Source organism: Phalacrocorax aristotelis, chromosome Z, assembly GCF_949628215.1.
Source record: "Phalacrocorax aristotelis chromosome Z, bGulAri2.1, whole genome shotgun sequence".
Classification (NCBI taxonomy): domain Eukaryota; kingdom Metazoa; phylum Chordata; class Aves; order Suliformes; family Phalacrocoracidae; genus Phalacrocorax; species Phalacrocorax aristotelis.
In genome coordinates this window covers 1,202,459-1,226,604 of record NC_134311.1, presented here as the reverse complement: position 1 = coordinate 1,226,604, position 24,146 = coordinate 1,202,459, and the positions used below count along the sequence as shown (strand labels likewise).

The 24,146-nt window shown below is 46.9% G+C and overlaps 1 protein-coding gene across 2 annotated transcripts in view; it reads right to left on the bottom strand.

Moving 5' to 3' along the window:
• ELL2 (elongation factor for RNA polymerase II 2) overlaps window positions 1–14,323 on the bottom strand; it is a 43,080-nt gene extending 28,757 nt beyond the window's left edge. The window contains exons 1-2 of one of the 2 annotated variants that reach the window (XM_075079525.1): window positions 14,126–14,323; window positions 3,624–3,671 (exon numbers count right to left, since the gene is read on the bottom strand). In XM_075079525.1, the coding sequence (XP_074935626.1) occupies window positions 3,624–3,671; window positions 14,126–14,254 (177 nt within the window). In that variant the 5' untranslated portion in view covers window positions 14,255–14,323. The remainder of the gene's footprint in view (window positions 1–3,623; window positions 3,672–14,125) is intronic. The other variant, XM_075079526.1, reaches the window with a different exon arrangement.
• Window positions 14,324–24,146: the final 9,823 nt, after the last annotated feature.

Genomic DNA, 24,146 nt, shown 5'->3' with positions numbered 1-24,146 from the left:
ACACTGCTGGAAAAAAGTGGCCAACATCCCTCTCAAAAAGGAAACTGAGATGCCTTTCTACAGAAATAGTGTGACTACACATGGCTGCCTCACAAAAAAAAATTAAATATTCTTCTACATAAAAACCATTTCAAGTGTCTACATTCTACTGATTACTGTAGACAAACGGATAACTTTAAGGGAGATTTTCAGTCTTCTCCCCCTCTCCTCCCTTTTCCTCTCCAGCCTTTTTTCTAAGAGCTTCACATTTGCTCCCCCAAATCCATGCAGTTCACCTTTAGGCACCAGTTCTCCCACCTGAATCCGAGCGCTGGGCACTGTGCTGCTTTCCTTGCCACCCAGCAGGAATTTGTCACCAACCTCCTGCAGAAAGGCTCCTCACTCAGAAGCTGCGAGCGCTGTCACCAACAGCCAGGCTGCGGCACCTTCCTCTGGCGCAAGGAGCAAAGGTTTGCATAGGGCCAGAGAGCAAGGCAGGCGACAGCTGTCCCGACACTGAAGCCGGGGGATCCAGCATGCTGCTCAATTCCCCGAAAAGGTGAATGGTTTTGTGTGTTCACAGGAGCCGGGTGCCGTGGCTGCCACCCCAGCAGCCGGAGATCAAGGGTTTCGCCAGCTGCGGGTACAGCGCACACTTTGCAAATTTTAACTCTATATAAGAAATGTATTTGAAAGGAGCAGGACACAGGAGACTTAAAAATATGGGAGGGAAGCCACCGCAAGGAAAGCGCGCTTGTTTAAAACTTATTACAGCTAGAGGAAGTATGCTGGACTATGAACAGCCTTTTTTCTTTAAGCATATCGCTATTGTGTTACAAGTCATTGCCAATATTCACATTCCTCAGGGCTACTGTATCTAGCACAGCACAGGTGCTGCATTCTCCAGGCTGCCCAGGTGTATTCCAAAATGTTTAATTACAAGGTATTTCTTAAAAATTAATCTGTATCACCATAATGATCCATTTCTCGCAGTCCCTGGGTGTCCTCCAGCTATGCCAGACAGCAGCAGGCATTGTCGTCGACTGGGAGTAAGAGGTTCCAGTAGGAAGAGTTCTCCCTCCCAGGTGCCAACTTGTGCTTTGGTGCAAATGTTTGTTTTAACAATCACAGATATTTCATTAATTCACAAATCACAGCGTCCTTCGCTGTGTTTTGTGCAAACTGTTCTAGTGCTGTTTTGGTGGTTCTCGTACTAAAGAACATCTAGAGGCTAACCTTGCAGCACGCACAGATGATTTATCACCATACCTGAATGCGAACCATCTTACTGTGTTACTGAATTTGCTGTTGCAGCTTTTGAGACCATCTATATACTTTCAACACTTTTCAGACCCCCTTCAGAGAAACTCTACTGTACAACACGAAAAAGTTACGCTTGCTTTTTGGGGTTTTTTTTTGGGGGGGCACAAGGTGACTGCAGAACCCCTTTGACTCCAATCTTAGCGTCTTCTTAAACATATATATATATCTGAAATTAAAGCTCCTCCCTTGCCTCTTCCAGCATAAGGCTCCTTTTCTTAAATCCCAAATCTAACGTAACCCTAGACTACCCCAAGCCAGAAAGGTCCTTCTATGTCTCCACTCCCCATCATCCATAAAGGACTGGGGCTAGAATGTGTGTGATTAGATGGAATATTAAAACAAACAAAACCCCAATTTTTTTTTTAAATGCTAGTATTTTATCCTCAGCTGGAAGTTATATAGTTGCCTGAATTGCAGAGGAAGTATTCTCAAAAGATAAATAATGTCTTGTTTTCAAGATTTTATCTTAAAAATCTGCTCGTTTTCAGCAGCATTGAAAGAACATCTCGCTGTCATAGGTAACATGCAATGCCTTGGCACTGATGAGTGCACCTTGAGGGCTCTTCACTCAAGACCTCCAACTGGAAACCAGTCCAGAAGAGGAAGGACAGACTTTCAAAGGGCCAGGACGGCCAGGTGTCCTCTGCCACGCAATTCGTGTGCTCTGGAAACACTCAGAACATGGCTGCACAATATACAGAAATAATGAGCTAAGAACTAACCATTTCCCTCCCGCCACACATGCAGTAGCACGTGTCCTGGTTTAACTTACCGTCTGCCTTAATGACCTTAAATTTCTGTCTCTATTGCAGAGACTTAGGATCTAGGAATCTCCTGATATAAATCCCTTCATTTGCATTTCCTTAATTATGGACAGATTTGAAAGTACCATAGGAGATTATTGCTTCTGCAGCAAGCAGCAAAGAGCCTGCAGATGTTTCCATCTCACAGACCATGGCAGAATACCTTACTGTCGAGTTTCATAATGAAAAAGCACATACATGGATTAACTTTTTAACAGAAACAAAGGTGACACCAGTCTTGTGACCCCCACATTTTGACATCTTTTGATAAAACCCCCAGGTTTTTTTTACAGCTGAGTAACTGTAACCCCCAGCCTAGTAACATCTCACACCTTACCTACTGCTGCTTTAAGGCTGTTCCTAGAGAACGTGGAAGAAAGCAGCACATGAACTTTTTTAGAGAAAGCGAAGGTGCAGGGTAGATAGTGTGCTATTTTCTCTTTCACAGCGTACTACTTGCAGAACTTCACACGAACAGCTAGGTTAATTGTTTGTACTCTGAGAGCTTATTTTGAACTGAGCTCCTGCTCCATCCCTGGCAGTGCTTGTGTGCCTGCAGCCACAGCTGGTGGGTCAGGAAGCCAATCGGTGGGGCCAGACAGTCCGTTTTACTGCATTACTTCCCAGCCAAATTAGCAAGTACAACTTCCCTCTTGACGGAAGCATGAATTCAAGTCGGTCTCTGCTCCCAGCCACTCCTTCCTGGCACAACAATTTTGGCTGACCATCTTAACTAAGATGGTTATTCGTTCTAGCAAGGGAATTTTGCCAGTATAGTTTAAATTGCGAATAAGCTGCGACGAGTAAGGATTTTCTTACAAGTGCAGTGTTGAGGCTTTTGTCTGTACAAGTAGCTCTGTTATAGACATGATTCTCCCAGATAATCCATACTTCAGTCTTTAAAAATTAGTTTTTAGCCATCCCTTAAAGTCTAAATATTAAACCCAAAATCTGAAATCATTCTACTTAGAGATCACAGCCTGCATTTAATTTTACCTTCAGCTTTTGTTCTCCAATTTGCTGCACTGATTGATTGTTTAACAGGACTTGGGGACTTGCGACCTTTAGGAGGCCACATTTCCTCATACTTTTCCTTCAACTGGCTCGAAATATTCTGTTTTAGTAGAGTGTCAGAGAAGGGTCAAGGACCATCAACAGTCTGTGCTATACAAAACCCCACTGCTTAAAACTGCAGTTCTGCTTCACACCTTCAGATCAACCTCATAAAGTCCACTTTAAAATATTAAATTTGTACTGTTTAGTTGATGGCTTGCAAGTTATTCCCATTGCCTTCAAATTTAGACTAAAAGGTGAAGAAAACAAGATTAAAAAAAGAAGCATACCTAAAGCATGATTGTCTTCCACTTTCAGCTACAACTCCTAAATATACAATGAAACATACCTGGCATTAAGCAGACCTTAAGAAAGTCTGTAGGGATTGTTTTTTTTTTAATAAGTGAGAGTGATTAGTCTAAACTGCATTTATTTTCCAATATAACAAGAGTACAAAATACTCACCCCTTGGGATCCTTGAAACTCAACTGAAGGTTGAGAAGAAACACGATCCTACGAGAGAAAGAAAATAAGTAGAATGTAAGCAAAATTACAAACCTCTGCATCTGGCAGAACTTATTTCACTGCAGAAAGAGGTGGATACGCCCACAGCAGACCAGAGAGCTCCTTGTGCCCCTACCATGACGCAGACCCTGCCAGGCAGCCACGGCCAGGGGTCCAGCACCAGGTTGGGCTCCTTGCAGCACCCAGGGTTTCCTCCACTCAGCGCCAAGCAGCCCGAGAGCTGGTGCTTTACCACGCTCAGCGAGGATGGGTGCTGCAGGGTGTCTGAGAAAACACTGGAAGTTGTGCAATGCTATTTGCTGGCATGGAAAGACAAAAGCACCTCTCTTCTGCCCAAAGTATCACTGAATACGGGAGTCCAAAACATCGTGCTTTCCCAGTCCCAAACCCTACCACGCTGTCCTGGTCATTTATGGATTGGGACCGGCTTCGTATCTGAAGATACTATTCAATGACACTGTTTTCACATGTACTTGAGTTCTGGGTATCAGCCCAAGTTGCATGATTAACACAGGCAACCTGCCTTCTCGAAAGGACTTGATAATGATGGCTTTCCTTGTTAGGACAACGCTTAGTCCACCACTGCTTCCCACGACCACAGATGACCCACTCTTTGCCCAGACCGCCATGCACCCATCAGTACTGACTACCAGGAGCACTTGCAATGCTTGTAACCATGCCTGCCACCACAGCAGCTTTTGTGCTGCTCCCAGCAGTGCAGACATCCCCACTGACCTCAGGAAGGCAGGGAATAGCATTCCTCTTCTGCTCTTATGCTCTTAACTTAAGCTAACTAGCCTCAGCTAGCACATGTCCTAAAGACAAGAAGAGATTCAGCACAACCAGACAGGCTCCAAAATACTTTTGAGGTCCCCCAAACTATCCTCACTTCTTCAGCTACATACCTGCTATGGGGAATACACAACCTAGCCAAAAATTACAAAAGCCACTGCTTCTATGATTTCATGCACCAAGCACAGCCTGTTGCTGACCTGGGAGGGTGGATGTGTCTTGCACTGCTTCTGTGCTGACACCCCAGTCCATGAAGACTTGCGAGTGTTATGACGAGGGAGGCGCAGGGGAAATCAAGGAGCTCGCTAGGTGGAAACTACTTTTCCCTGTTGCAAGCTGGCTTCTGGTCAGATCTGCTCCTCAACACAGCTCAAACAGCAACACCACCAGTGCCAGCAGGAGCCCCCTGATAAGAATATCCCATTTTAGCAGCAATGCTGACTTTGCTCAGCTTTACTGAATCCTGAAATTATGCTGCTGGACACAAAAAAAAATAGGGCAGCTATGCTGACTAGCTCGGTTTGTGAGGCTTTGTCCGCAGGGTGTTACAGGGAGTTTGCCAACCCACTGCAAACACTTACGCTAAACAGGTTGCACCAAAGGATGAAATCCTAATAAATACAGACATTATCCCAGTGAAAGCAAGTGCTTATGGACGTAAAATTTAGGTGCCATTCAGGAGCATTCAGGACTCAGCATCACTGGAAAGGTGAGTTAGGTCCGTCTCCTGTCCTCTCCTCCCTCCAGCCACAGGTTCCTCTTCCTTCACTTGCACCTGTGTCACCCTTTTGCAATAAAATCCATCTCGCTCATCCAGCGGAAAACTCCCCACGCTGGGCTTGGTGATGAGCTGATGCTGCTCAGGCAGGTGCCAGCGAGTGCTGGAGCAGGCAGCGGGCAGGCAGCCAGAGCGTGCCACTAAGCCGAGCCTTGCCAGTGCTCGCACCACCTGTGAGCATCGCCCAACACCGTGAAATCCCAGAGAGCAGCTCAGGCAGAAATAATACCACTGGAGAGCTGGAGCTCCAACACGAATTGGCGGCAGGGTCTTTAAAATTGACTATGCTTGTTTTTCCATGAGCAGGGGCTTACACGCTATCTCAGGTTACACAGCAGCCAACAACAGGTAGAACCTTAATCCCTGAAATGGCTTGCTGCAGATTTGTCTGCTCCACAAACCTTCTGAACTGAAGCCAGAAAGTTTTAGAAGTGAGCGAGCTGAGATTTTTAACATACCTATCTGCTTATCCAGCCAATACAAGCAAACTCATTTGAAAAACGCAGTGGGTTACATATGCGAAGTTCAGTGCACAGTTATGAATCCTGACCCTTGTCTGAGGTTTTCCTGAATGAAGCTTAGTGGTCTGCGCAGAAATGAACGTATGAAGGCACTTCACAAAACACCAAGCCAGGCAGGCGATGCCATGACTGCACAGGACCATGCAGCAGGCAGCCATCACCTTCGTGCAGTGGCTCACAGAATTTGACATGAGCTGGGTGTTGATGTGGATAAACCATGCTGGCTTCACCAGCCACCTCTACTGCAGCACAAGAAAACACCATTCAAAAATATTTTAAAAAAAAAACAACAACAAATTTAGCAGGGCATCAAGCAGAAAGGTCTCAGCTACCCGCTGGCAGGTGGTCTGGAGCGGCTGGCTGCTGCAGCAGGGACCTTGGACAAACCCTCTGTCACCCAGCCGTGTCCAACAAGCTGACTGCTTTGTGCAGCCACTACACAGACCTCAGGCTTCAGGGATGGGTATGGGAACTGCTTCTCCAAACCCCCTCCCCTCTGCTCCCCCAGTTTCCCTGCATTTCTTTTCTCACAGGAAAGATGGAGTTTTGGAGAAGCAGCTCCCTGGGGAAGCCCAGGAGTCCCACCACTTTCCCATGCCCATTCCCCTCATAACTTCCCCACCACCCCCCCTTGTTAGGAGTGTCGGAGCAGGCATGCCTCTTTAGCCCCATTCTGCAACCACTCACACACTCGCTGCCCACAAATTACTCTAGTCACTGCCTGCCCCAGCCTCCTATGACAGCAAGGTGCAGTAGTCCACCAGCCAACAGGTGAACAGACCCACCTGATTTACTTTTATCTGCTGGCTCCATCAAGCACCCTTTCGCTCCGGTTTTGCGAGGCACGAGCAATATCAGCTCTATCACCACATCACCTACAATTCCCTGAGCCACAGCCCCACGTCCTTCACTCTCCAGTGAAGAACCACAGCGCCTCCTTGCACAGCAGCTGATACAGCTAGAGAGCGTAAGCAGAGGACAGCCCTCCTCCCTTGCATCCCTCAAACACCAGGATCGCACAGGGTCCTTGAAACGTGGGTGCTCAAGGGTCCCAAAGGGACCCTTCTCATCACCCTTAACACCCTCCCAAATGGCACACAGCTCTTTACTAGATTTTCTGGCTGCTGACACACACTGAACGAATGCTTTCCGAGAACGGGAAATTGCAACTCCACAATCTCTCATTTTCTAGTTGCAACTGCCTATTCCAAGTTTCATTTTATGCAAAGCTTATTTTTCCCCTAAATGTTATTTTACCTATGATGAAAACCATATGCCACCCTTTTTGCCGCCGATCCAGATTGGCGAGGTTTTTCCAGAACTCCTCAGCACCACTTCTGATCACCTGGAAAACCCGAGTATCACTTCCAAGCTTTGACATCTAAGTATCTTCTCCAGGACGTCAGTGAGTATGTTAAGAGAAACCAGCTCCAGGACTGACATCTGGGAAATTAGAGGTGGACTTGCTTCCTCCCTGAAGAGCCACCACTAAGCCACACTCATTCCTGCACATCATTCCTCTGGTGCCAACCTGACTGGCATCACCTCTCACCTAACTTTGAGCTGACTCCTCCTCCCAATCCACCCTCGCCAGGTTGGCCCAAAACTTCTGGAACAGCACAGACTTGAAAACCCTATGCCCCCACACCCAGGGCATAAACTCCAGAGTCCCATCTAGTTAATCAAAGGAAGTGATCCCGGAAAAACTGTTAGCACCAGAAACAGCTGGAGCAACGTGTGCATCACCTCTGAAGAGTAGGAGTAATCAGGCATCAACTCAGCTGAAAACCAAGCTACAAACAGCTCCAGGCCCACTTCACGTAAGTAACTACTCTTTATTTGCATCTGAAGCTTTTATTTAAGATAAAGGAATGAGTTCCCCTCCACAGGACTGGTTAAAAAGAAAGATTAGCTAGAGGAGCTGTGACATTCAGGTCTTAAATCTCTCTTATTTGGGGGCAAAACCTCAAGAACTAGCTGGCTTGACTTCTCCAGGTTCACCATTTTGCTTAAGTCTTTGGGCAGGAACTGTGTTTGCTCGCAAGACTCAAGATCTGCACACACACGTGGCACACTGCAAATAACTCAGATACTTATAAGGCACCACCCTTGTATATGAAGCTAATTATCTACTGTGTTTCAGGCATGTTGACTCAGAGTGAGCAGAAGATGCCTTAGTATCAGCACATTAGGGATTGTGATGTATAATAAATTTTTTCATATGCTTTGATAATTTTTCAAGAGCTCTGTATTATATAGAAAGAAGCTATGACAAGAGTCTGGTACTCTCTAGCAATGCCAGCCTAAGGATTTCCCCCATCACCTCCTCCTCCTTTTGGCAGGTTCTCTTCCCTGCCTCAGGGCTTACAGCCACCCACAGAGCCCAAAAATGTTATTTGTCAGTTCAGAGCATGGCCACGTATCAGCACAACTTATGCTGAGGAATTATAGAGGTCTCCTTGCAAGGAGAAGAAAAAGCATTTAGAAGGAAAGGCTACCTGTACTAAAGTCCATTAAATTACCACAGACAGGGTATCACTGCCACGCAGCATCCCTCCTCACATACGCGCTCCAGCGAGCGCATCAGTCACACTGCACTTCCCAGCGGCGGCACGGACTGAGGCACCGAAGCAGCCAGCAAGGCTGCACTTAGCGAAGTTCAAACGGCCAGTGCTGATACCCAGACGTGGCATGTATTGGAACAACCACGCTGTAGGGTGGCAGAGCCATTTTGATACACGTGTACGGAGGTACAACAGGAGTTTAGCCTCCTTTGGTGCATCCGTTCTGATTAGTTTTGGAGTTACATTGTTTTGTTGGTGGGTTTTTTTTAAATATACAATGTCTTTGCATAATCTGGACAGTACCCCATAAGCAGGAAAACACAGAACATTTGAAAAAGAACAGCACAGGGCTCCACAACCCGGTTACTATACAAACCCTGGAGACACAGCACTCAATTACACCGAGAGTACTTCACAAATACTGGTGCATTTATCCTCCTAGCTGCTGTAAGCAGGCATGACAACCATTTCACAAGCAGTAACAGAAAGAGATGATTACAATCTGTGTTCCCTGGCAGTTTTGAGTGTCAGATGTGAAAAGTCCAAGTTCTGATTTTCACTGAGACTAACTGGCACTCGGCGTTCTCACCTGCGGCTCAAGGTTCCCTTCACTGTACCTACGACCAGTGCACAGCAGCGGTGCTGCCAAAGGGAGTGCTCAACCGCCCAGTGCCAAAACCAGACTGCCAGCACTGGCACCGGGACAAAGAAAGCAGCAGCAGTGGGCAGATGCAGGGGGGAAGAGGCCTTCCTGGTGCACCTCATCACCTCACCCCATCTCCCGGAGCCGCAGCACAGATGTTGCAGCCCTCGGGCCAGACAGGAGCAGCCTTAGGAGATGGAAAGCAGTGGAGGTGCTGGCTCAGAGGGTGGGACTGCCCTTCCTAGGGAAGGTGAGAAAAATATCTACTTAATATCTACTTAACTGCACTGGAAAACAAAATTGTATTCTTGCTGCATGGCCATCAACTGCTCAACAGCTCACAGTGCCTGGAAGAGGAAGGTCTGGCTTCTTCCACTATCTGTTCCCTCCAGCACTTGTTGGTCTCTTCCACAGTCTCATTCAACTCACTAGCCTAGAAGAAGGTATTTCCCAAAAAGTAGTTAAACAGGTAGTTTTCTCTGATGGAAAGAAGTGCAGTAGGACTTGTACCTTTCAAGAGTCACAAAACCTCTAATCAGTTCAAGCTGTCCCAAAATTTTGCTCTCGACGTTCAGCTCAGTTCTGCCTCTAGCGATCACCTGTGCAGGGCGCAGGCAAGGCACTACAATCAAGCCATCAGGTTTGCTAGGAAAGTGTTTAACTGCCCTAAGTTCTTCCTGCAGTCCCATGTCTCATCAGCCACAACCTTCTAACACCTTAAACAGGATACACATCTTAGTCACTTCATACCAGACCTCTGATTTATCCAGGGAACAGTCCCGCGCACTAGACAAGGCAGGAATTCTGCGGGAAGGTAATGCATCAATGCCACTGGAAAAACTACTGCTACCACCCAGCTGCCCTAAAGAAACTGTAGGGATTACGATTTTTTCCCCCTGTAACAGATTTGTTTCAAATCAGACTCAGAAGTTAGTGACAACACAAAAACACACAGAGCCACATCATCCAGGCCTTGCTGCCATAAGAAAACAGCTTCAAAAGAGCTTGCAATCGACAGGTCATTGATCCAAATGCATTTATAATGAGTATTTGTATTGCTCAAATCGATTAACTCTGCATTATCAGTTACATCATACATTAAGATACCTGTAATATTAGATTTCAAGAAATCAAATGAAAATACACACACAACTTACCACCAACTCTCCATGAGTATATTTAGACTGGCAACCTGGGAGGCAAAACCACATAGATGTCACATAGGCACATGCATTTTTTTGCACAGAAGCGGACATCACTGCCCTGCAGTTTGGGTATTGGTGGCAATCATGCTCGTGGCAGAGTGTGTCTGTGCCAAGGGCAGAACAGAAAGACTTGGGCTCTCCCAGCTCCGCTGTAGGCTCTGGAAGTGCCCTGCAGGAGCCAGACTCTCCTGCACACTCCTGTTCCTAAGGATGATGTTCAATCTCTGTCAGCAACCTCTGCCAGGCATGCTTTTGCTCACTGCTAAGCCAAGCCTAAGACATCTGCTGCCATCTGTCAGCAGAGGTGCATCCCCATTCCCAGCAGGACACCGCCAGAGCTCCCCAAAAGGGCAAACTTTTCAAACAAGTGAGTTCCCTAACCCCCAGCCCCAGCCATGGCCACCTGAGACAGATAGAAGCCATGGGAAAATTTGACCCTGGTAAGTGAAAGATGGCAGATCCCTATGACTCTGTTTTAACAGCTTAGGGTGGGGGAAATATCAGGCAAAGATTGCATTTCATATGCTTACTGATTCAGCAGCTCTGCAGCTGGAACATCCCAACAACTGAAGAATAAAAACTTAAATGCAAAACAGATTCCTAAGAGTCACTATTACCCTCTGGTTTGAGAAGCTCAGATTTTACAGGCCAAAACCTTTGCTTTAACAGCATGCAGAATAAAATATACACCTCCTTTTACCAGCTGCTTTTACCTGGAGAAGCACAGCTGAAACATGACTGTAGAAGACGCTACTCCTGCAAAAAGCCACATCAGTTGAAGGCAGCACTGTCCCCACTGCTCTGTGGACACTACTCAATGCAGTATTCTCTGATCTGCTTCAGAGTAATCAGCAGGTTAGGTCAGGCCACCACCAGTGAGTGTGAAATTATGTGCTGCAGCCAAGCCAGGTGAGAGGCTCTGTGTGCACCAAGGTAAAACGACTCCTTTTCTCTTTAACCTGTTCCCTTTATACTGGTTCTGATGATCACATAGTGAGCCAACTCTCCAGCTAAGCCAGCAGAAAGTGATTTGTGTGGTTTGGTTTGTCGGTTGTTGTTTTTTTTTCCTTTCTGGGCTAAGCTTCTGCACAGCAGGTGGAGTTGCATGCTATAACTTGAGCTAATCTAATCAGTTAGCTGCCACTGACAAAGGGAGGTTCTGCTCCCACCGCTTATCCCAACCACGTCCTCTCTGTGACCTCCCTCCCACTGCATTAGTTCTCATGCTTCTCCATCCACCAGTGTGGAAAAAGAAATAAAAGAACACCACAACTAAATAAATTGGTTAAAAAAAGTCCCAGAAGGCAATAACAAGGGATGGAGGGAGGTGAGGTACGAGGGCTACTCCCAGCAGCAGCAAGATACCAGAGTCACTGAACCCTGGAGCGTGGTCCCTCCAGCTGGCACAGCTGTGCCCGAAGTGGGGAGGAACAGCTCAGCCTTGTTTTTAGAACAGGACCTTGGGCATCCTGCCTGTGTACGGGCCATTGATACTGCACAAGGACAGGTCATCCTGCACTTCTCGCCGCGCTCTCCTACAGAGCAGGTGCAACTCTGGCCTCTGAGGGGAGCACACAGCACTTAAACGAACTAAAGCCGAAGTATTACTCCCTGCTAAATAGAATTTGATTTAAAAAAAAAATAGCCATGCTTCAAATTAATAGTGCTACAGATGATGCTCAAGGATCTTAAAGCATGCTGCTCAATACTGTTGAAGGAAATCTAGGCAAGAAGAATGTCCTCCATCACCCCAACGCAGCCTACCCGAGGCTACGGTTGTGGAGCGCATAAAGCAAGTAGGGAGTCAGGATTTGCCCTCACCTACACTCAGCTGCAGAGATCAGGCCTGCTGAAGAGACACAATCTCTGTTCTGTATTTCTGAAGCTGGAGTTGAAGTCAGATGTTTTTAATGTAAGAATTCAAGAGTCTTTTGAGTTTTCTTTAACTCATTCCAGCTAAGAAAATCCTTAGCAGAGGTAAGAACAAAGAGTGAGCGCTTCATTCTTTATGCAGACTGTTTAAACTTGAACATTAAGCAATTAGGTATACAGCACCTGATTACATACTGCCTAAGTTCTACAGGTGATGGGATAAGTAGGTCATTGGAGGGTTATCCTTGATTTCTCACCTCTACACGTTTTCTGTGATATTACCTGTGTTACACAGATAAGCCCTCTGAGCATGGAACAGAGGCAGCAGAGCTGTAGGTTACCTTACTTGCATTCCCTGGGTCTCGGCAATGCTGACTTTTAACCTTCGTTGCAAATTTTTCAGTTGTGCGGTCAGAACCGAAATGGGTCAGCAACGTACCTGAGCATTAAGCTAGAGAGGAGGAAGGTATCACCGGGTACAGACCATCAATCCTGTGCTCCCCTGGCACCGGACAGATGTGTGATCACAGCCAGACCTATTTAAAATGGACAGAACAGAAACAGACACTTTCTTCTTCTTCCCTCATTCCTTCCCCTGATGCTGATATTCTTGTCAAAGATTAATAACACAAGGAAAAAAAGCCTCTGCAATAATATAACTCTGAGGATTACTTCCCGAATCGTGCCACAGGAGCTTCTTCTGCCAGTACAAAAGTTAGGAAATGCGTGATTTGGTTGAAGAGTTTAAAAGATGACCTGTTCTAAACCCAGAAATTACAGAGGCTAGAATAACGAAGTTTTTATGTTCCATTATCCTTCCGCTTGCCACTGCGCAGACGGCACATTCAAGCTCGAGCAGGACCCGACTGCGGAAAGCAGACCTGCAGGAAGAGTTGCGAGTCTCACTTACAGCTAGGGAGATGCAGAAATAGTGAAAGAGGAGAAACAATTTCAATTATTTTCCTGATCACGATGACCACAAATAGCTTGTTATTCAGTTTGTAATGTCCTGATGATTAGGCACATATTACTCATTTTCATGCAAAATTACATTAAGTTGGAAATTGATCATGGTTTAGAAAAAAAACACAGGTAAATAATTTACCTGAGTTGTTTCATAAATCAGAAATAATTAAGCCACTTCCAAGATGTATTTACCTGCAGTAAAGAAGGCAGTTTTATTACAGTCAGCACAATTTCCAACTTGTCCTGTGTTTGAACACGCAGGAGCGTGCGATTCCGACCTGCAACATCGCAGATCGCACTTCCACAAGGCGTGCGCAGCGTTTCGGGATCTCCGCTCCCACCTACGGTGCCAGACACCGGCGGTGAGGAGCTGGGCTCCTCGGCGCTCGGCTCCCATCGGCAAGCGAAGCGCTCCGCGTTCTTACCTGCATCCCACCGGCCGCGGGAAGGCATCCTTCCTAGAGAGCACAGAACACGTTCACGCCGAGTTAATAACTTTAGGTTAGTTTCAAGGTCTCCGGCACCGCAAAACGCGGCTGCGGCTGGAACTATCAAATACCTGAGTCACTTTTAAAGACGGCGCGGACTCAGGCTGGCTTCGAGCCTTTCGCATCCCTACGGAAATCCCTGCCGCTGCCCACCCGCGGGGCTGGCCGCCCCGCCGTGGCAGCACCGCGGCGCTTGGCAAGCGCTTGCACCGAGAGGGTGCAGCGGTAAGTTCATTGCTTTCGCCCGGGAGAGACGCCGAAGCGCTGCTCGAAGTTTACCAAGTGTCACGGCGCGGAGAACACGCAAACAACCTCCAACTTCCACCGCGCGCCTCGGACCCGTCCTCCGTGGGGCGGCCGCAAGCCGGGGAGCCCACGGAGCACGAGTGGGGACCCGGCCGCGCCCGGCCGATGCCCTGGGATGGCGGAGCTGGGGAGCGGCGGCGGTGGCCGCGCCACCTGCACGCCCGCCACGGCGGGTGTTGCGGGAGGGACCCCGCGGGGCCGGGGAGGGACCCGTGCGGGGATGCGTGCTCCGCAAAGGCGGTAGGCGAAGGCACGCAGACCCGCACCCGCGCGGCGGCGCGCAGCCGCCGAGCGCCGAGCCCCTCACCTTGCCGTCCTGGTAGCTCTCCAGAGCCCGCAGAGAGCTCTCGGTCAGTTTAACGTGCACCACCGTGATGTTCGGTACCTCTTTCCCGCAGGACACGCCGTACCGCTTCCCTTCCTGCAGCTCCGCCATCTTACGTCCCCCTCAGCCGACGAAGACGAAGACCCCGCCAGCCGCTACACGCATCCCGCCACCGTCTCCGCCGCGCGCAGCCGCGCCGCGCCTATTGGACCGGCGGGGCGGGGCCTGCCGTTAGGGGCGGGGCCGGCGCGCGACTTCAGGGCGGCGGTTGGGCGCGAAGCGGCGGGGCGGGGCGGCCGTTCCTCACGGGGGGCGTGAGAGGAGCGAAGGGGAGCGAATGGCCTCACACCGAACCGCCTCACACCTCCCGGTACCGCCCCCAACCGCCCCGCAGCACCCCGCCTCACACCCCCTGTACCGCCCCGCTTCACACCGCCCCGCCTCATACCTACCTGAACCGCCCCGCAGCGCCCCGCCTCATACCTCCCTGTACCGCCCCGCAGCCCACCGCCTCACACCCCCCTGTAACGCCCCGCACCGACCCGCACCGACCTGCCTCATACCTCCCTGTACCGACCTGCACCGACCCGCACCGCACCGCCTCACACCCCCATGTACCGCCCCGCACCGCCCCGCCTCACACTGCACCGCCAGGAGGGTTTTAAGTAGAAATAAGGCGTAATGAAGGGTGCTGGGGGCTCTGAGTGTCGCCAGGCTGCCCCTCTGGGTCCCCCGCACGTGCCCTGCCACCTCAGGTGGAGGCACGGGGAGTACCCAGGCCCAGAAAGAATCCCCAAAATAAATAAAACACTCCAGCCATTTTGTGTGCAAACACTGGGGCACACACAGCCCTGGGTGTCTCACACATTGCGTGTGAGGGTGGGTGTTGATACCTCAGGGTGGGCTCGCCGGCTTCACCTGCTGCACCGCTATTGCTAATTGCTGCTTTTTTAAAGGAAAAAAAGGAGCGTGCCGGCCATTCAAACTGCCGAAGCGGCTTTCTAGCGTGAACCAAGGATAATGAGCCCTTCTGTAGAGACCTGCTGCTATATTGTCTCGTGGCTAAAGGAGCAGCTTAATCCCACTAATCAGAACAGCAAGGCGTAGCCTTTCTAGCACAGGCTGGTCCTAATTTGGGTAAGCCAGGCTGCGAAGATTACTGCAGGTGCATGATCGCTCAGATTTCGTCTCTTTGGCAAAATCCTCCCAGGCCTTTTCTTACCCCATGGCTCCCTAAAAAGAGGCAAACCCCCAGCATCCAAAGGCTCCCACATGCTTTGCTGGAGGAGCTGACATGAAAGAGCGATAGGTTTAGTGCTGACCAAAATTATAGGCCGACAGTTCTGCTGACTGCAGGCTGCCATTTAAGTCACTCACATCCATGGAAAATACTTTACAGGCAACTTAAAATAGTTTTACTTTCATTTTCCTCATACCCAATCTTAACTCCTGCTCCACGATCCATCTCAATCAGCTGGCACTGGAAAAAAACAGGGTTAGGGTTTAAAAGCACGCTATTTTAAAATGTGTTGAGTATTACCTTCCAAAGCACCTTTTTCAGGCCACAAATTAAAATCTTGTGTTTACCTTCAAGACCTCATCCGTATCTGCCCTGGGCTGCTCTCCCCGCTGGCATGCTCAGATGGCAATTTACAGTTTCGCTTTTCATCCCCACTGGTTTTGCTCCTTTCCTCCACCAGCAGTTGCTCTTTCTTCTATACTGCCCTAGACCAAAATATCTTTGTGATATATGTAAACACACACACTTATTTCTGTCTATATGTACACCCTCGTATATGCATACATATATATATATACACACCCTCCTGCAACCCGCTTTCTTCAGGTCATTTCTCAATATATACCTGTTTAGCCTCACTTTTTTGTGACGATTATCTCCTGGCCAAACTAAGCAAATAAAATATATAGTAAGAAGGAAGATAATGGTAACAATCTCTTGACCATATAATGTATAATTCTACCCATACTCTGTGATTTCTTATTTAGGGAAGGCTTAAGTGGGTCCTATAAACGTTATACCTATAGGTGCGTCTGTGCAGCGTTCTGTTGCAATCAAGGCTGCCCGTGTACGTTTCTTTGCAAGACTGGTTCTCTGGAATGTGAATCTTTCTTAACATGACTACTTTATTATACAAATAACATCTCAGGGACCGAGAGCGTACGGAGAGCAGGCACCCGGGTTTTCTTCTAAATGCCTCGATTTGTCGGTCTCGAAGTTTTCACCAGGTCATAATGCGTGCAGGAGGTGGTAATGCAGCATCGGGGCAGAAATAAAGGAAGAAAGTAGAGGCAAAAATGCGCGTATCAGTGCCTTGAAGATATCACATGCTTTCAGTAATCCAGTGCGTTCATCCTCCGCCTCCTCTGAGCTCTGTTCCCTTAACACATTATGCCATTGCTTAGCCCTTCACAGAGTTCTTTGCTTTTTGCTTTCCTTCTGCTTGGTTTTTTTGGGGGGCGTGTGTGGTGTACGTAACATATTTCTCTGTATTTTCAGGTATCAGGTGAATAAAAGCAGAGCAGTCTGCTTCAGCTCCCAGCTGAGCCTTTCCCATCCGCTTCCCTGTTAGTAAGCTCCCAAACACATCACCGCAGGAAGAAGGCGGCAGATCCTCTCGCCCGCCAACAGCCCCAGGAAAAGCAGAGAGAACCTCGCCTGAGACGCACAAGTAGGAGCTTTACTAAGACAAGCCAAAAGTTTATAGTGGAAAAATAAACACCTTCAGCCATTGCAAAACCAAAACCTAACTTATGCTTGTTTCACTCGCAGATTTTCTTTCTGCTGTTAGTTTTCACATGTGAGAACGCGCAGAGTGTTAGTAACCTTTTGTAGGAAACGAAACATTTCTGGTCATTCAGAATGACCAGAAAAATAGTGTCTGGTCCAGCTCCTGTTATGATCAGGATCAAAGCAAACAAGGAGACTATGAGAGACTTGCAAGAAAATTATGGCCAGCGTACCAGGTTGATGACGGTATCTCATCTCGCTCTTTGGTTTTACAAAGTGAGGTGATAGGCCCTATTCCCAGGAAAACGCCCCAGAAGACAGCCCTGCATGCCTCCCACCGGAGTCAACACCCCTGCGCTCTCCCCGCTGCGGATTTTCGGGTCTTTGGGGCTTGCCTGTACAGGGAACGCACCTGTGGCCTTGTCCAGGTATGAAGTTGCACCTTGTTAATTAAAGGTGTGATTGCATGAGCCACTCAAACTGGTGCAGCTTTGCACGTGGACACCTTGAGGCTAACGACAGCGGTTTCTTTCACAGTAAATTGTTTAAGCTTGTGTCACAAAAGTGAATTAAGCAATGTCGACACAAACTGCTTTAGTGGCAAATGATAAGTGAAATCATTTCTCCTGCAGGCACAGGTAGGTATGGAAGAAAGCCTTTTTTTCTTTTCTCCACTCATTGAAAGAGTAAATTCTGTGCTCGGATGAGCTTGAATGTGCAATTTCTAGACCTTCTGATAACAGGAGTTTTTTCAGATGGCAAGGTGAGAAACCTAATTTCACCTTTAAAAGCTTGAACCACTTCTTTTTGATAGTTACTTCCTACAAGCAGAGGCTAGCATCTATATGTAAGGTTTGGGAGGTTTTTTGCTGTTGTTTGAAGAGGAAAAGGAGACCGTATGAAGAAAGGAGCTGACCATACTGCTGGTGTTGTATACTATTTCCTCCCCCATAGTCTACTTTGCCCTAGAAGAGCTGCCTGAAGAAAGGAGCTGTCAAATAAGAAGCTTGGTAGCTGGGCAACAGCGTCATTCACCCCTTGCCTATTGAGGTGTGACAGAGCGGCGGGTGTGCCGAAAGGAGGCAGGGGGTGCTCGTGATAAAAAAAGAGGTGTGATTCAGAGGTACACTATCCTGCTCACAGAAAATACAACCACCATGGGGAAATGGCAGGTGAACGCAGACTGTTTTCATTCCTGCCACCGCTTTTCCTGTAGTTCATTCCTTACTGAGAAGAGCAAAAATGCTTTGCAGTGTTTCAACGCTGTAGCGCATTTATACGTGCGCGCAAAATTAAAGAGCAAGCGTTAGTAAACGGTTTTAAGGCGTATGGCGCGTCAGCTTGCACGCCACTGGGGTAACCGGCTCAGCTGGTGGGTGCCGGGCATCAGGCTATCGTTCCTGCGAGGCTGTTGCTGAAAATCACCGTGGCTTTGCTGAGTGTTGAGGAAGTGGGGAAGGAGATAGCGATGCTTTGGAAACCCTTCGTTTCTGGCAAGAGCTCCTCCAGAGCCCCGTGCTGGTGGGTAGATGGAGGCTCAGCACCCCTGGAGTGCCGCTGCTGCAAGAGTGCGGCGCGGTGGGGACACGGGGTGGGCTGGTAGGAGCCGGGTGAAGACAACTAATTGCAAAGGACTTTCACAGCAACAAGTTCTTCCTCCTGCTAATGTTAACAGCAGGACGTCCACTCCTCCTGCTCAGCAGGGTCAGATCTCACTGGTGGTTGCCGTGACCCAGCTTGCCAAGTTTTGGGATTTTCTTTTTTTAATGCTTGGTAACTGATGGCACAATAACCAAAGTTCAGGTGGTTTCAGTCCAGTGGCTCTTATTGTGGTGCAGGATCGAACCCACTGAAACATGTGGCCAGCTTGGATGAACAGCACCCCTCAAGCTCTTATGGCTAGCGCTTCCTCTAACAAGCATGCTTTTATAAGAAATAAAATACCCAGCGTTTGGGGAGGATCAGCCAATTACTGCTGCAAAGCAGCCAATTGTGTTGTTTGTTCCTTCTTTAATGCACTGTGAGCTCTTTATGGAGCAACGGAGGCTGCAGTGATAATTCATGCTCCTGGAGCAGTGGTGAATGATGCGGGCATATTCTGCGGTCCGCCAAGAAAAACCTCCATTTCCTCCTTATACAGGTTAAAAATATACTCCCACAGACAGTGGAAACAAAATCTTTTAAGTGTACGTAAGAAATGGTTGTACTTTGTTTTCGGTAGTTTTCAACAGTGAATTAGTTATAAGAACGTCGAAATACTGCTTTAAAATTCAGGGCAGTATTGACTTTTTAATTTACTTAACCACTTATGTGGTTCTTCCACTGCATTCATAAATGTCAGTGAAAGTTAGTGAAATACTGTCTATCATACAAGCCATGCCAAATTACGTATTAGACGGTCTGCGTTTTTATAGCTTTTGCTGTAACCCCTAATCTCTGTTCTGTACGGCGGCGTTCGTCTCTGAGGCAAAAAGCGAAGCCTTCCCGTCCCTCCTTGTGAGCCCCACACAGGGATGATATGGGGTCTAGACGCATAATTCCTGTGCAGTCCTAGTCCTTGGTACAGCTGCCCTCTGCCTCTGTGCACTGCCAGCGTTGAGCTGGCGTAATTTCTGTCCTGTAGATTATTTTTACTACTACTCACTGGCTGTGTGAGGCTGAGAGGCGTATCATTTTCAAATTGCCAGACAGATTTCCAGGCATATTATTGGTCCATATGAGGCACAGAGAAGATCAAGAAGCATTTAAAAAAGTAGAATTATTTTATTTAACCTCTATGCAGTTTTATGGTAATGCTGTTTTCCATCAGTCCTAAACTGGTGCTTGTGCCTATGTGTGTTTGCATGCATATATCCATACATTTATATATGTGTGTGTATATATATGGTATTTGTTTCTGTGCCATATATACCAAAGCATAGGCAAGACTTCTGCTTTCAAAAGGCTGTTGAAAATATACAAGAACAGGAAAATGTTTTGCAATAACCTAAATCTACTAGTCATCACTGTTACTTTTCCCGCTGAAATTCAGCAGTCGTGAGGCAGAAATATACCTGCACGATGTATGCTGCTTCAAGTTGTGCTTGAATCCTGTGATCTTTCCTGCTATTAAATACAATCCTTTCTTTATCCTGCTAAAAAAAAAAGTACAAAGAACGAGTTGGATGTACTCTGTCTGTGTACCAGCAGCACGCTGCGCAGGTACGGTAACTGCTAGGAAGCACCCACCACCCACAGCACGGCATGCCGCCTTTGTTTTAGCAGAAGTTGCATGGCTGAGATGTGTTTTAAATTCCCCTGGATAATGTGAAGTTGCTAAGGTAACCGAGATTTGGATGAAGAAGTAGGAGAACCAATCAGTAACTCGTTTGGTGGAAGGACTTTATCCACTTCTGTAATCAATTATACACAAGCATCATCATGTCATGACAATCTGACATTTCTGAAGCAAATGCTGTGCTTTTGTTAAGGACTGGCTTCAGACGCAAAAGGATGAATGTATGTGCTCCTCTGAAATTATCTAGTGATTTTTAACTAAATTATTGCTTATTATTACATAGAAGGGATAACACTGCTGTAATTTATTCTGTGTACAGCCGAGACAGGAGGAACTATGATTTGACTTTATGTTAATATGAATGTTTGAAAGAGGTGAATAGAATGACAGAGTAGTTCACAGAAAGATCTGTAAGATTCTTTTTGCTGGTGTTGCTGCTCTGTTTTATATAAGTTTCTGTATTTTAGGCCATGATCCCAAAAGACCATTTCTGCTGATAGTTCAGTATGCGCGTTAAGTGTTTGCAGGATGGAAGGCAAACTAAAATCCTGTATGTCTAAAGCAGGAGTGTTACCAAGTATGTGAGAATTTAGTTCAATTAATAATCTAAATTGTTTATAACTGTAAATTGTATAACTGTAAACAAACTGAATGTTCTGTACATTACCATGTTGCTTCTGTGCAAGTCTCATCCCTTTCCTTGGTCAGTCATGAAGGCATGAAATTTGTCTCCTTGGCTGGAGTACAGACGGTTAAGGTGTTTTTACTGGGTAAAACAGTCATGTTTTTTAATTCATGTGTGCATGCTGTGGGTGCCATGACAGGGGCCCGTTGCTTTTCATGCTGTCCTATGAGAGTCTCATCCCTACCCAGAGCCCACGTGGGACTCCCCGCTTCGGCTCCCACTCCTGACACGGGTGGGCATTGCGGAGGGACTGGCCCGCGGCACGAGGGGCTCTGCACAGCCATAATGCCGGCATCAGCGGGTCGGTGCCTGAAACCGGGGTTGTTATCGGGCAGGTTTCCCACGACTGAATTCTGCCTGGCTCGTTAACCACGGGTTGCAAAGCACCTAGCTTCGTCCCTCTGTTCTTCTCTAGAAAACATGGGTTTTGCCCAGAATTCACTTTTTACAACACTCCTGCCTGGGCTGGGGTCATTTTCCCCTGCTTCTCAAAGAGAAGGAGGTCAGTGGTCTGCGTACTTCCCTGCTTTCTGGGCATGGTGCTGTTCGCGGAGGACTGGAGCATCGCTTCAGAGCAGGCGGCCCTCTGGGAGGTAGCTCCCCTTCCACACAGCGGCAGTAAGAAGAGCCACACTCTGTGGTTTACAATCCTTGAGTGTTTGTCATGAAAATTCATCTCCTTTAGTACCTTAATTGCTGTTGAAACAAATATAATTTAAGCTGGCGAATGCTGGTCCTGGAGGTTTGCACCGGTTCAGCTGAATTCATCCTCACCTCGTGGCTCTGTGCAATACTACGCCCAACCCAAGGTGCTGAACCAAACCCGCTCTGCCTCCCTGGTGAAACACACTAAAACGAAACATAAAATCACTGCGATGATTTGAGGGAAATCAACTCTGGAAACCATGTAGGAAAATGGTGTTTTCTTTCTGGAGGAGAGCTGGCTCGGGTGCCCAGAAGCCGGCGCAGAGCCCGCGCCAGCCCAGCGCGGCGTCTGCTGTCTGTCTGTCCGTATGGTGGTGCCAGCGCTTGCACGGGGAGGAAAAGTGAACAATACAAACTGCTGAATACAAGCTGGCCTGTGCTCTGAAATTATCTAGTGATTTTAAACTGAATTATTGCTTAATATTGGAGAGAAGGGATAGCACTGGGATAGAACTGCTCCAGGATAAGCAGCGAGAGTGCTGCAAATACTGTTTCTGTGTTCTTTTGACTCCACTTCTGCTTTGCCCAGACCGAGTTTATAGGGTTGGCTTGTCCATGGAGGCACAGGCACAGCTGCGAGTGAGCGCAGAGGCCTGGGCCACGCTACCTTCCCACCGAGCGGAGAGGAGCTCACCTTACGGCGTCTACACATCCTCTGCCTCGCAAACAGCTCTGATCATCTTCCCAGCGTCTCTGGACCCTCTCTAGTATTTCCAGACTTAAAAATAGGCATAAAATTAAATCAGAAGCAGTCTTGTTATTTCATGAAGAGCAGTAGAGAGGGCAAACCTGACTTTGCTCTCCATTCACTTTGAAAATGTGAGCAATAATCTGTAATACTCTTGGTTTCTCTCATGAATGAACTCTTTGTGATTATACTTTCTGTAAATAGCCAAGTACAAGGCAAGTGTTATTAGAAGAAAATAAACATGACTTTTGCTTTCTCTCCTTGCTGTTGGCTTTAGAGGTGAAAAGAGACTGTAATTGCATAATTTTCCCAAAGTGGGGAAAATCAGACTGTGATAGTGAACTGTAAGAAGTAAAACTTCCTTTGTTACGAAAATGACACCTGATTTCCAAATTTCCACTTTATTTTGACGTTACAGAATCAGAAAAAGCTCCCATATTTCTTGAAGTTTCTTTTTATATCACTTTTCATCATATTCCGTATCAAGTATATTTTGTTTCATTGCTTGAATAAAATATAGACAATTATGAATATGAAGGATTTTTTACTCTGCACTACTTTTGCATAGTTTGAAACACACCAGCCTTGATGTGCTTTCCTATGGAAGAGTTCAGCTGCTAAACTTGCTCCTTGTTGAAATACATGGTTGAGTCTTTATTGTAGTTTTAGTCCTTATTGTAATTTTAGTCTATAAATAGAAATACAGCCTCTTTGCAATATAATACATGTGTTATATGCCTCTGCTATGCTGCAGAATCATTAAACCAATTAGAGACATGTTTTTCTTGACTATAATTTCTTTGAGACTTGCAACCTGTAATTTATATGTAACTTAGTATGTAGCAAGAGATTCAGGTTTTTTTCTTCGCTTTCCTTGCACCATTCTTAAAAATAAAATTCTCCCAGATGTTTAGATACAGCTCTTGAAATAGGGACACACAGCACTGGGGTTTTTTACAAAATAACACTGTTAACTGCTGTAGTATTAAGATTTGTTTATCCATTTGCTAGAAATAGTCACAGTCACCATTCAGACGCCTCCAGCTCTGTCAAAATGCCACAGTTACTGTAATTTTGACAATTAGATTTTGCATCCCACTTTTTGCTATTTTTTATCCTATCAGGTAATTGTTAGCTAGTCACCCCTTCCTATTTTACGTTGCACTGTTTAAAATGTTTCTTTTTATATTTTCTTGCATTTTAAAGTAGCTTCCCCCCCCACCCCACCCCCCAAACCCCCACTTCCTTTTGTCTTCTTTTAATTGTAAACTTGGAGCTTTTTCTACTTTGTTGAAGGGAAGTTTAAATTTAGACATAGGCTGGAACTGCTGAAACCAACTTATTTATGTTCAGTTGGTTCTGGTTTACATTTGCTCTGTAAAGCTTATTCATTCATCCAGAAGAGTTAAGTACAACTTGGAATGTTTGCCTTCCACATTAGACCCCGGTCTTTAAATTTCTGTCATGCATTTGAAATAAAGACATGAGTTTTGGTAGAAAAATCAGGTACTCCACGTGATCCACTGCATTAGACAGTTGATTACACTGTACTGTATAAATAAAAAATAAATAGATAAATGTCCACACCGGAAAACACGAAAGGAAGGAAAAGGTGCCAAATACAAACACCGCCATCACTTGCTGTTGGGGTGAAATTCCGATTCCACTTAAACTGTTGGAAAAGGTGCCGTTGGCAGCAGAGGAACACAAGTGTCATCCTAGGGACTATGAGGACATGGCAAAGGAAATTAAACCTGGCTCCCTCCACTCTGCTCCTTTCTCCTCCCACCCCTGGCCCTCTGGAGAAATGCTTTCTGGCTGAAAGCAGAGGCAAAGGCGATTTAGTTCAATGACGAAAGCAAACAAAAAGAAAACACCAAATCTGGGACTAGGTTTCAG